Source organism: Rattus norvegicus, chromosome X, assembly GCF_021556685.1.
Source record: "Rattus norvegicus strain SHRSP/BbbUtx chromosome X, alternate assembly SHRSP_T2T, whole genome shotgun sequence".
NCBI lineage: Eukaryota > Metazoa > Chordata > Mammalia > Rodentia > Muridae > Rattus > Rattus norvegicus.
In genome coordinates, this window is record NC_141554.1 from 139,157,304 (window position 1) to 139,172,876 (window position 15,573).

At 43.5% G+C, this 15,573-nt stretch overlaps 1 protein-coding gene across 1 annotated transcript in view; it reads right to left on the bottom strand.

Annotated features, from left to right (window-relative positions):
* The window catches only part of Frmd7 (FERM domain containing 7), a 46,683-nt gene extending 43,751 nt beyond the window's left edge, over positions 1–2,932 (bottom strand). The window contains exon 1 of the mRNA NM_001433350.1: positions 2,821–2,932. Within this exon, the coding sequence (NP_001420279.1) occupies positions 2,821–2,877 (57 nt within the window). The 5' untranslated portion in view covers positions 2,878–2,932. The remainder of the gene's footprint in view (positions 1–2,820) is intronic.
* Between the last annotated feature and the right edge of the window lie 12,641 nt (positions 2,933–15,573).

Below are 15,573 nucleotides of genomic sequence, written 5' to 3' on the forward strand. Positions count from 1 at the left end.
AGTAAATAGCTCTATTAATGAATTAATAAATGTCAACGATGGGGCTTTGGTGGTTATAGATGCATCACCAGCCTGTTAAGTATTAGTACTACACATCTGTTCTTAAGATCTGATTTTCTGACATCATTTGGCCTTCTCGTGATTAATGAGGAGACCCCAGTGTACCTAATCTTATTGTAAATGGTGACCTTGGCATATGAATTTATAATAAGTCTTTGACTTAAATTCCTTGTGGAGTTTTGACAAATCAGATGTCTCAATCTATTGGTCTGAGCCCGATCTTGAATATTGAGAATACCATAAAGATAATGTCACTGGAATTTGGATAAAGGGTTCTGAATGTTGAATAATATTTCTTGGATGACATTATTCTATCTGATAATATATCCTTTTTTACATTTCTCCTGCTATACTTGCTAAAAATCAACACAGATGAGATTTTAGCTTGTGTAATAAATTACTTTCTTGAACCTTATCTTTAGACAATCTCCCTTACCTCTTCGGACTTCAGTTCACTACCAGAATCCCTATCACATGGCTTCCCTGAGCTACTAAATGGGCTCTTCATTATAAGCCCATGCATTACTCCAACCCGTTCAAAATATTAGGGCTAATATAAGAGGACTTTTGTCGACTTATTCTTTTGTTTGTTTTGAGCCAGAGTCTTATGTAGCTGAGGCTGATCTCAAACTGACTACGTAGCTGGTGCTGACCTGTAATCCCAGCACTTTGGAGATGGAGGGGTCATAGGATTGCACCATTCAGTTGCTCTTATGTATCTACATTAAAATGAGCAAACAAAGTTCCAGCATGGTGACCCTGACTACCTTGTTCAATACTTCTTCCATGAGTAAGGAAAAATAGGACCTGCTAATGATTTACAAAAGTCAGAAATGTTCACTGTATACTAAATTTTATATTCTTTGGGGAAATACAAAACAATATTTGTAAGCAATGTTTCAGGCTTTGGCAACTACTGTCTAATGAGTTTTCTGGATCCAGTTGAGGAAGGAAGAGTGTGGGGGAGAATTCTGGATTCAAAACCCTCATTCTGTACTTACGCACTATACAATGAGAGTGTACAAGCTATCCTGTGGTCCTGCACTCCCCACCATACTCTCATCATCATCACCACCACCACCACCACTACCACCATCATCATCATTTCTATGCCTACCATTGGTAAGGAGACACTATCATGTTAAATGGCTACATTCTAAGTCAACTTTTGTGCCCTCACAACAAAGATGCTTCTAGCACTGCAGCCCATGCTATTCCCACTCAGAAAGGCACTATGATTGCTACTCATGGTGCAACATTCCTCCAAGGAAAGGGTATCAGATGCTTTGACACACGAATTGCTGGGTATCAAATCTCTCTCGTTATATTCCCAAGGAGTACAATGTGTTGCAGCTGGAAAGATTCAATCTGACTTGAAGCCAAGTCAGGATGGCTTCAAGCTGCTGGAATTGGCTCCTGGGGAGGTGAATTCTGTGGCGTTATAGTACCGCGCTCCCTACTCCCCCTATAATTGGATCTGAATTAGAACTGCACATTCATAAAACTCCTCTGTCACTTTTGGTCAAAGATTTTCTTTTTGAGTTGCCTGAAGTATCTATTAAAAACTTAGCCTAAAGCAGTATCTTTTGAATACCCAGTTCAGTAATTTGGGTTCTGGAGCACTGGACCAGTCCACCACCAGCTTGCAAATGGACAAATTACTCAAAAGACATTTTCCACCCCTCAAATACACTTCCAAGAAAGAATAGGAAATGCCCCATAACTCTAATGGAATCCATTTGCTCCAAAAACCAAATCATTCAGGCCCGTGGAACTAGAAATGCCTTTTGCACATAAAACTGAATGGAAGAGACAGCAAAATAGGAGCTGAAACCAGAAAGTCATCACCAACGAAACAGGATTCAAATCAACATTAAATGCTCATTGGAAAAATGGGCTGCGCTCACACCCAACATCACGGCTGAGCTTAGAGTAGTTTTCAGTTTACGTGTAAAGGAAAATAAAGAACCAACCCACAACATTTTTGTACAAATTTCATGGAAAATGAACTGTTTGTTCCTTGTTAGAAGTGAATGTAAATGTCGCAGGAAAGAGCGGTTTGGCTTCCAATAAAACGAAAAGCAGAACATTTCAAAATGCTCACGCATAAATTCTGACATCAAATTGCACACATCTTAAGATGTTGCAGCTTGGAGCACTAGGTGATGTGCTTAATACATTTGTTCTTTCTTGAAGAGATGAGGTATAATTGTATGCCATCATCCTACTGTAGCTAGGAATTATATTAAGAACTCTGGAGTATAAGTGCTAAATGAAACTAAATCATCTCTTATCCTTTCTCCTCTCTTCGTGGCACTGCTTCCTGAAGTTCTCATTAGAGCTGTAAGTCTGCTCCACATAACCCGTAGATTTTTCTGAGGAAAGGGAGACAGCTTTCCCCTCGTTTCCCTCAGAACCTCAGGGAGTGAGACTCCCAGATAAATAATTTCACTGAACAATAATGCCTTATTGGGTAGTAGAATTAAGTTGTTGTTGCCTTTTCACAAATATTTAGCGTAGTTTTTAAATCTGTTTTCAATGTCCCTGGAGAAAAAAGAGCATGTTCTAGAAGAAAGGTTAATGGGAAAACATGAGCCACATCGTGACATTAAATACAGACTCCTTTTCCAAATCTAAAAACCACAGTCCTCTTTCATTCGGTTCTAAAGAAGATATAACAGTGCTGGCTAATGGGCTGTCCACAAATGACCATTATTGAATGAATAATAAAGGAATAATAGCGACGTGATTTCCACTTACATCAACCACAAAAATCTTCTGGGAATCATCCAAAAACTGCACTTTTAAATGGAGCATCCTCAGCGAGGCCGTTGGGCTGTGAGCAGATTCAGAATGCTGTGGGTGCTGTGACAGGAAGGGGGTTTTCTCCAGGAGTCTCCCTCTCGTCTGGATGCTGAGCACACTAGTGTCCCCCCACCCCCAGCCCGGCATCCCTACTTTCTGAGGGGCCCACTTCTATTTGCTTGAAGTAAAGCACACCCCAGGGCGTTTGCACTGCTGAGTGCTGGGGATCAATAGCATCCAGGCAGCCTCCTCTTTGGTCCACGAGAAATCCAACTGGACTTCAAACGGCCGCCTTTCTGCAAAGAAAAAGAAAACAGGAAGGAAACAGTCACAGCTCTCTTTCTTTAAAAGAGAGCAATTTGGAAACAGTTGGTTAAACTTCGAGAAGCTGAGAATAGCCATTCTCAGAAGCCAAAAGATGAGAGTTAACCTCGTTTTATACTAGAGATCCCAGGGCTCAGCAAGAAGCCACAGGATCCATGCTTTACACTTTAAAATATATCTAATTATTTTAAATTCACCTAATTTACAAATGAAAATTGATATATCCTTGGTTCTTATATATCCTTTATCTGTATATATCAAATATATGCTTTCAATTGTTTAAACTATCCATACCTTAGAAAAGAAAAATAACATAGCCAAGAAAAAATACAGACAGCTTCATTTCCACCCCTGCCTGCTTTGTTCTATGCCACATACCCTTATCAATAATCGAAATCGATCCGTTTCTTTTTCTTCTACTTGTTTTCCATCCAGTGCTTATACAAATACGTGCAAGCCAATCCAAATATATTTTCCCTATGTAGACAACAGGCTGTTATTATGCTGTTCGTTCCTTGCCTTTCTTACCCTCTTACTGCAAGTAGATCTCTGACAGCAGTGCAGAGAGCTTCCTCCTTTCTTCACACAGAGGCGTTGTTTTGTAGTGTGTAGAAAAACCACAGTATACTCAGTTGCTCTGAAATCATTCTTTCTGCCTCAACAAGGATGAAATAATTTTCTCCATTTGTGATGGTAGGTCCGACTTTCCACCAGATCTCCAGAAGTGGAGTTGCTGGTTAAAAGTAACACCATGTTAATCTTGTTCATCATTTCTAAGTTTCCCTTCATAAGGGCGTTATTGTTGAATTGTCACCCAAAATTCAACATGTGGAAGTAAAAACACGAATAATTACGGAAATCTGGGGGTGGTATTGGTCTGAAAGAGGTCATTAAATTCAAACAAGGTTACTGAGGTGAGATTTCACCCAATCTCACTGGTGTCTACAGAGGAAAAGCAAATTCAGACAGAAACACAGACAGAATAGACCATACACCAAGAATGTAAAGATAAGGGGGAGGAGAAGATGGACACCTTGGGAAGTGGCCTCATAAGTCATGTAAACACACTGAGCCCAGACTTCTACATCTGGTATTACGAGAAAAGGAATCTGTTGTTTATGTCAGCCAGTTTATAGGGCTTTGTTCTGGGAACACAGCAAACAAGGCAGCACTCGTAAGAGCAGTGGCAGAGAATGCCACAGTTTTTTCTCAAAAATGTGTGGTGTTCAAACTGGAAAGTGACAAGAAAAGAAATGTCAGTGTAGCCCTAAACTTCAATTGGTTTACATTGTAATGTTTAAAGAGCATGTCAATTCCTCTTAGGGGTGTAAACAATCCATCTGCCCTTTAAAATATCTTCTATTATCTTTTCTCCTCTACTTCTGGGAACACTTTTTAAAGTTAAGAAGAGTGTGGCCTGGTTATAGAACGCCTGTCTAACATATGTGAACTTCTGGGTTTGATCTCTCGCACAGCAAAATAAATAAATGAGAAAATAAACAAATGGACCAATAAATACATAAATAAATAAAATCACAATCATTTGGCATATGGCTTGGCGTCAGATACATTTTCATGCATTTGTCCTCTAGCTGGTAAATTTACTTATGTTGCATGTCTCATGGGAAATTTATATTTTTGTGTAATTAAACTTATCCAAAATATATAAAGAACTCAAGAATTCAGACTCCCATAAACCAGATAATCCAATTAAAAATGGGGTACAAAGTTAAACAGAAAATTCTCAACAGAGGAATCTCAAATGGCAGAGAAGCACTTAAAGAAATGTTCAACATCCTTAGTCATCAGAAAAATGCAAATCAAAACAACCCTGAGATTCCACCTCACACCCATCAGAATGGCTAAGATCAAAAACTCAAATGATAGCACAAGCTGTGAGAATGTGGAGAAAGGGGAACACTCCTCCATTGCTGGTGGGATTACAAGCTGCTGCAACCACTCTAGAAACAATTTGCCATTTTCTCAAAAAATTGGAAGTAGTTTTACCTGAGGACCCAGCTATACCACTCCTGGGCATATACCCAAAAGATGCTCCAACATATAACAAGGACACATGCTCCACTATGTTCATCGCAGTTTTATTTGTAATTTATAATCACCAGAAGCTGGAAAGAACCCAGAGGTTCTTCAACAGAGGAATGGATACAGAAAATGTGGCACATCTACACAATGGAATACTATTCACCTATTGAACACAAGGACATTGTGAATTTTGTGGGCAAATCAATGGAACTAGAAAATATCATCCTGAGTGAGGTAACCCAGTCCCAAAAGGACATGATTGATATGCACTCACTGATAAGTGGATATTAGCCAGAAAGCACAGAATATCCAGGATACATCGCATAGACCCAAAGAAGATAAACATGAAGAAAGACTCAATCAATGCTTGGATCTCACTTAGAAGGGGGAACAAAATTATCATAGGAGACAGAGAAAGGGAGGGAATGGTTTTAGAGGGGAAGGTGAGGAAATGGGGGTTGGCAGGATGTAATAATATGAGGAGAGACTGGAGAGAGACCCAGAAAGCCAGAAGAATAAATGGACATTTTCATCTCTCCGGGGTGGGGTGGGGCAGGGAGAATCTTTTGGAAATTCCAGAGACCTGAGATGGGGGTTGCTCTCAGGAGTCAATGTAGGTGACCTTGGCTGAAATATGTAACACTGGGGACATGAAACCTGAACAGGCCACCTCCTATAGCCAGCAGAACCCCCAGTGGAAGTATAAGGACACCAAGCAACCCTCAAAACTTTTGATGCTGAATTTGTTCTGTCTAAAAAAATGGAGGGACAAAGATGGAGCAGAAACAGAAGGAAAGGCCAACTAATAACCCGCCCAACTTGAGACCCATCCCATGGGCAAGCACCAATCCCTGACATTGTTAATAATACTCTGTTATGTTGGAGGACATATTATGTTATTATGTTATGCCTCTCTGAGGACTCCACCCAGCAGCTGACTGAAACAGACACCGTCAGTCCAACACTGGATGGAGGTCAGGGACTCTTATGGAAGAGTAGGGGGAAGGACTGAAGGTGCTGAAGGAGATGGGAACTCCACAGGAACTCAACAGAGTCAACTAACCTGGACGTCTGGGAGCTCTCAGAGACTGAGCAACCAACCAAAGAACACACACAGGCTGGACCTAGGCCCTTGACACATATGTAGCTGATGTGCAGCTTGGTCTCCGCGTGAGCCTCCCAGTGACTTGAGTGGAGATTCTCCTCAAGGTGACTGTGGTATCCATTCCCCAACAGGGCTGCCTTATCTGGCCTCAGTGGGAAAGGATGTTCCTCCTCTGGCACAAAGTTGATGCACCAGGGTGGGGGGATACCCAGGAGGTCCCGACTTTCTCAGAGGAGAAGGGGAGAGAGGAGTGTTTCTATGAGGGAGGACAGTGTTGGGGGATTTAAATAAATTAATTAATAAAACATTTTAAGAATTAGCAATGTAAAAACATTATCAATTTCTTAAAATTAGTCTCTGGGTTTTATGCCTGCATATTTGTGTGTGTGTGTGTGTGTGTGTGTGTGTGTGTGTGTGTGTGTGTGTGTGTGTATAGCAAGAGAACTATAGTGAGTGTGTGAAGGTCAGAGGACCAGCAGTGTGAAGCTCAAACCTGGGTCACTGTGTGTGGTAATAATCACTTTTTTTTTTGCTTTCTTTTTTTTTTTTTTTATTAACTTGAGTATTTCTTATATACATTTCAAGTGTTATTCCCTTTCCCGGTTTCCGGGCAAACATCCCCCTCCCCCCTCCCCTTCCTTATGGGTGTTCCCCTCCCAACCCTCCCCCCATTGCCGCCCTCCCCCCATAGTCTAGTTCACTGGGGGTTCAGTCTTAGCAGGACCCAGGGCTTCCCCTTCCACTGGTGCTCTTACTAGGATATTCATTGCTACCTATGGGGTCAGAGTCCAGGGTCAGTCCATGTATAGTCTTTAGGTAGTGGCTTAGTCCCTGGAAGCTCTGGTTGCTTGGCACTGTTGTTCATATGGGGTCTCGAGCCCCTTCAAGCTCTTCCAGTTCTTTCTCTGATTCCTTCAACGGGGGACCTATTCTCAGTTCAGTGGTTTGCTGCTGGCATTCGCCTCTGTATTTGCTGTATTCTGGCTGTGTCTCTCAGGAGCGATCTACATCCGGCTCCTGTCGGTCTGCACTTCTTTGCTTCATCCATCTTGTCTAATTGGGTGGCTGTATATGTATGGGCCACATGTGGGGCAGGCTCTGAATGGGTGTTCCTTCAGTCTCTGTTTTAATCTTTGCCTCTCCCTTCCCTGCCAAGGGTATTCTTTTTCCTCATTTAAAGAAGGAGTGAAGCATTCACATTTTGATCATCCGTCTTGAGTTTCGTTTGTTCTAGGGATCTAGGGTAATTCAAGCATTTGGGCTAATAGCCACTTATCAGTGAGTGCATACCATGTATGTCTTTCTGTGATTGGGTTAGCTCACTCAGGATGATATTTTATGCGCTGAGCCTTTTTCTGGCCCCAGCCTCTGGATCACGAGTAACAGAGTAAGTGGCTTTCTTCACCTCCAAGTTTGGTCTTGCTACTTACGTGGTTTCCTTTTAGCTTAATATTTGGGTTTGGTCCTGATGTATGGTATTAGGTATAAATTCAACTCAATCTTTTTCCAATCGACTACCCAGGTTTTTAGGCATTATTAATAAGAATGTGCATTTCTACTTCCATTCATTTGGGAAGTCACACTTATAAAATACAACAATATGCCCTTTGGCCTATTTGAAGAAGTTTATTCTCTTCTATCTGTGCACAAATAGCACAGTTTAGCCTTTGAGGCTATGGGTATGTTTTAATATCTAGTGCGGTAATGGCATACTCCATTACTTTCTTTCCCACAATTCCTCCATTTTCTTCTTTGCTTACACTATAACCTTGTCCAGCTTCAGGCCACAAACATTGTATGTCATGTTAGAATTATAATTCTGCTTAAGGGTGATTGATATCTTGTTCCTGGTGACTGGCTCTGCTTTTCGGCTACTGGTTAAATCATTATGTGTTGATCGTTGTGTTATATGAGCACACAGGTTGAACTCACAGGACAAATTCCAGCAGGCAGCGATCTCCTCCCATTGTAGGTTCAGAGAGTTAAACTCAGATCACCAGGTTTTTATCTACTGAGCCAAACTTCCAGCCTCTTGTTCAGGTCCTGGTTTAGTCCCTTCTTCCCTAGAATGTTGTTGTATCTGATGCATATTTACATAAATAAAGAAGAGAAAGGAATTAGTCTTCTCTGAGGATGACACCCTTAGGGTTCGATACCAATTGGTCTACTCTAAAAAAATACAAGTAAACGCACTCAGCAGATTCTCTTTGTGCATTTATTTGTATGTCTTGACTTTTTTTTTTTTTTAAGAAAAAGAAGGCATGACTTAGGAAGTTACATAGGATGGGGATGGTATATTAATTAAAAATAAAATCATTATTATTCATCACACATAGGTATGCCATCTCTTGGTTGTGACTTGACAGTATTCTTCGTCATTATATCTTCTGATTACTAGTTGTTTGTATATGTGAGAGGAATTTAATTTGCCTGTTCATGTTTGAGTTTATAGTAGTTCTTTATTTGACCCATGTATTTTCAGGTCAAATACAATTCTATTTTTTTTCAATTCTATTATTTTAAGTAGAAACGTTTTATCTCTTCCTTTCTCATGTAACCCTCGTTCTTTTTTTCTTTTGTCTAATTGGTCTGGCCAATGTTCCAATGAGATTTTAACAACAATGTCAATAGCAAGTCTCTTGTTTCCTTCTCCTAACTAGTGTGGGAAATCTTTCAGTGCCTCCTCAGTAAGTAAAACAGTGGCTTTGGAAAGAGACATCTTCAAAAGTACATTTAGCCAGATTAGGCAAGAAGCCAAGGGCACCACCCTTTGTCTACAGTGAACTGAAGTATTCTATGTCACTAAATACACAGGCCGGTAAAATTAGACCAATGCAATGTTGTCCTCTGATGGACAAGAGTGCATACCTCTGTTAACATTTTGCCAGCTCTCAGCACAACAACTGCCGCTGGAAAGGCAGCTGCAAGGATGGTAGCAAGAGTAGTAGTTCTGCTGACTGAAAAGTCCATTATGAATCTTAGCCAGCAACATGACCTGGTCACGTTAGTTCTGAGCCTTGGAGGTTCCTAACTGATAAAGTAAGGATGCGATTCACATTCATAGGTTTGTTAAGAGGACTCATGGAGATGGATGTTGCAGTGACTGCATACAGAAGACAACTCAAGACACTTTTGCTGAATAGGTGAGTGCCTAGAGAATAAATATGATACATGATCTTTTGAGGCTGAAGTTGAGATGATCAGTAAAGAGTACATTACTTCTTCCCCTCTTTCTCTTCCTGGACTTGATCACTTTAGATTTTACTGGAAAATTTTGGGCAATAAACTATGATCCAAAACAGGAAAGCATTCTCAAGGAAGCTTATTTCTTTTCCTGTAGAGTGAAAATCCAAAGTTGAGTTCACCCTTGGAAACAGGAGCCTGGCCAGTCTGTCCTTACTTAGTCTCTCCACATGCAGGGAGGTTGAGAGGGAGAGCTAGGCAGGCAGCCAGAAGAGGAGCAGAGGAGAGAGCGGTTGTGGATTCCTGCCTTAGCAGACCGGATAGAATCAGTCTGTCAACACACAACTTACTGTTATTATGTGAAAATAAACAAGAACTTCAACAACAAAGCAAAACACAACTGCTTTTTCAAAAACCTAACATCCCAAGACTGATCTGCCCTGCTATTTGAACAACTGAAGTTAAGGGCTGCTGCCAGAGTTAGAACACTTCTTGGCATCTCATCATTACGGCCTTATTCCTGTGGGATTAAGGTTTGTTAATTTTAGGATTTCATATTTAAGTGCTAATGTTCCTGAAGGCATTTAGCCTTCCTATTTATGCATTTAACAGAATATCAAGACTTTAAAGGTGGTTTTAGTGTATATCTTGTTGTTCATTTCCTGCACCACACCCCAATAGCTTTTTTTCCAGGTTACATAAAACACACTTGTTTTGGATTGGGCATGATGGTTGTATTTGTTACTTTTCTGTCAAGGCAACTTATAGAAGGAAAGGCTTATTTGATCTTTTGTTACCAGAGGGAAGAGACTCTGTCATGGTGGAGAAGTATAGCAGAAGTGGCAGACATAGTGGCTCAAATTCTGGTCAAAATCACAAAACAGAGTGAGCAAATGAAAAGTGGAGAGTGATTATAAACTTTCAAATTGTGAAGTTGCTGACGTACTTCCTCTGAGAGGGTTCCACATCCCCAAAGTTCCATAACCTCCCCCAAGTAGGGTCATCAACTGGAGACCAAATGCTCAAATAATCTGAACCCATGGGGGCATTCTCATTCAAACCACCACAGTGGTATAGGACAATAATGCCAGAATATGGGAAACAGAGGCAAATCACCAATTCGAAGCCAGACTAGCTTACATGGCATCATCTATTCAAGCCTGGGAAATATATATGTCCAAAACTCTTGTTTGAGACACACACACCACACACCACACACCACACACACCCCTCGCCCCACACCACACATACACCTCACACACATACTACACACCACACACACACACAAACACACCACAGACACTACACACCACACACAAACACACACACACCACACAAAAACTAGACACGAACCACACACACACTACACACCACACACACACCACACACACACTACACACACTCACTACACACCACATACACCACACACACCACACTACACACATACCATATACCACACACAAACACACTACACACACACACCACACACCACACACCACAAACACACTACACACCACGCACAAACACACCACAAACCACACACACACCACACAAACCATACACCACACACACACAACACACACCACACACACCACACACCACACACACACAACACACACCACACACACACCACACACACCACACACACACCATACACCACACACACACACCACACAACACACACCACAAACCACACACACACCACACACACACCATACACCACACACACACACAACACACACACCACACACACCACACACCACACACACACCACACACCACACACACACAACACACACCACACACACACCACACACACCACACACACACCATACACCACACACACACACCACACATCACACACACACCACACATCACACACACAACACACACCACACACACACAACACACACCACACACACCACACACACCACACACCACACACACCACACACCACACACACACCACACACCACACACACATACCACACACCACACCACACACACACACCTACACACCAAACACACATACAACACAAACACACACACCACACATACACCACATACACGACACACCACACACAAACCACACACACTGCACATCACACACACACACCACACACACACACTACACACACACTACACACCACACACACCACACACAGAACACTACACACACACCATATACCACACACAAACACACCACACACACACACACCACACACACACCACACACACACCACACACCACGCACAAACACACCACAAACCACACACACACACACACCACACACACACCATACACCACACACACACACACACACCACACACACACCATACACCACACACACACCACACACACCACACACCACACACACACCATACACCACACACACACCACACACACACTACACACACACTATACACCACACACAACACACACAACACACCAAACCACACACACACCACACCACACACACACCACACACACACTACACACCACACACACCACACCACACACACAATACACTCTACACACCCACACCACACACACACCATATACCACACACACACCACACAACACCCACACACACCGCATAACACACACAGACACCACACACACCACACACACTACACACACACCACACACACACACACACTCCACACACACACTACACACCACACACACCAAACCACACACACCACACCACACACACACCACACACACACAGGACACAGCACACACCACACACACAACACACACCAAACCACACACACCATACATACACACCACACAACACACCACACACACACACACCACAAACCACACACCACACATACACACCACACACCACACATACACCACAAACACACACACCATACACCACACACACACCACACACACCACACACACCACACACACACACCATACACCACACACACATAACACACCACACACACCACACACCACACACACACAACACACCACACACACCACACACCACACACACACACACTACACACACACTACACACCACACACACCAAACCACACACACCACACCACACACACACCATACACACACACAATACAGCACACACCACACACACCACACACACACCACACACCACACACACACACACCACACATACCATACACACACACGACACAACACACCACACACACACTACACACACACACACCACACATACACACCACACACCCCACACACACCACACATACACACCACATACCCCACACACACCACACACACACACCATACACCACACACAACACACTCACACTACACAAACACACTACACACCACACACACCACACACACCACACCACACACACACCATAAACCACATACACAAACACACCACACACACACCACACATACACACTACACACCACACACACACACAACACACAACACCACACACTACACACACACTACACACCATACACACCACACACAACACACACCATACACCACAAACACACATACAATCACACACCACACACACCACACACACACACTTCACACAACACACACCAAACCACACACACCACAACCACACATGCACTACATACCACACACATACTACAGACCTAACACACACACCTAACACACCACAACACCACTCACTACACACAAACCACACACCCACCACACACACACCACACACACGCCATACACCACACACACATACCACACACACACCACACAAACACACCACACAACACACACACAACACACAACACACACGCACACCATACACCACACACACTACACACCACACATACACACAAAACACACACACCACAAACACAACACACACAACACACACAAACCACACACACACATACCACACCACACACACATACCACACACACACAACAAACCACACACACACCACACACACACCACATCACACACACCACAAACCACACACCACACATACACACACACCATACACCACAAACACACCACACACACAGCACACTCACAACACAAAATACACACACACCACAGACACACCACACCACACACACATACCACACACACACACCACACACACACTACACACACTACACACACTACGCACCACACACACCGCACACACCACACCACACACACACGCAACAGACCACAAACACACCATACACCACAAACACACACACACACCACACACACCACACACACACAACAGACCACAAACACAACATACACCACAAACACACACCACACCACACACACACCACACACACCACAAACACACACACAAAAACACACACCACACACGCACTACACACACAGACAACACACATACTACACACACACTACACACCACACACACCAAAACACACACACACACCATACACCACATACTCAAACACACCACACACACCACACACACACCATTCACCACACACACACCACACACACACCACACACACACTATCCACCACACATACATACCACACATACACAACACAAACACACGACACACCACACACACACAACACACACAACACACACCACACACGCACACCATACAACACATGCACTACACACCACACATACGCACACAACACACACACCAGAAACACACCACACACAACACACACACACCATACACCAAAAACAAACCACACACACACCACACACACACCACACACACAAACACCACACACACACTACACACACACACCACACACAAAACACACACACAAAACACACACCACAAACACACACTACACACACACACCACAAGCACACAATACACACACACTACACACCACACACACCACACCTCACACACCACACCAAACACACCATACACCACACACAAACACCACACACACACACAACACACACACCACACACCACACACACCACACACCATACACACACCACAAAAAACACACACAGACACACCACACACACTCACCATTCACCACACACACACACACCACGCACACCACACACACCACACACACCACACACACACCACACACACACCACACACCACACACACCACACACACACAACATACCACAAACACACCACACACCACACACACCACACACCACACACACCGCACACAATACACACACACTACACACACACCACATAGGCACTACACCCACACACAACACACACACACTACACACACACACACCACACACACACACCACACACACACACAAACACCACACACACACTACACACACACCACACACAAAACACACACACACAACACACACCACAAACACACACTACACATACACCACAAGCACACAATACACACACACTACACACCACACACAAACACCACACACACCACACCACACACACCATACACCAAACACAAACACCACACACACACAACACACACAACACACACCACACACACCACAAAAAACACACACAGACACACCACACACTCACCATACACCACATACACACCACACACCCCAACACACCACACACACCACACACCACACATACCACACACACCACACACGCACTACATACCACACAGACACTGCAGATCTAACACACACACCTAACACACCACAACACCACACACACACTACACACAAACCACACACACCACACACACACCACACACACCATACACCGCACACACATACCACACATACACCACACAAACACACCACACACCACACACACAAGCACACCATACACACACCACACACACATACCACACATCACACACACCCCACACCACACACACACCACACACACACAACACACACACACCATACACAACACACACACTATACACCACACACCATACTATACACCACACACACACACCACACACATACCACACACCACACACACAAACACCACACACACACACTACACACACACACCACACACAAAACACACACACAACACACACCACAAACACACACTACACACACACCACACGCACACAATACACACACACTACACACCACACACACCACACCACACACACCACACCAAACACACCATACACCACACACAAACACCACAC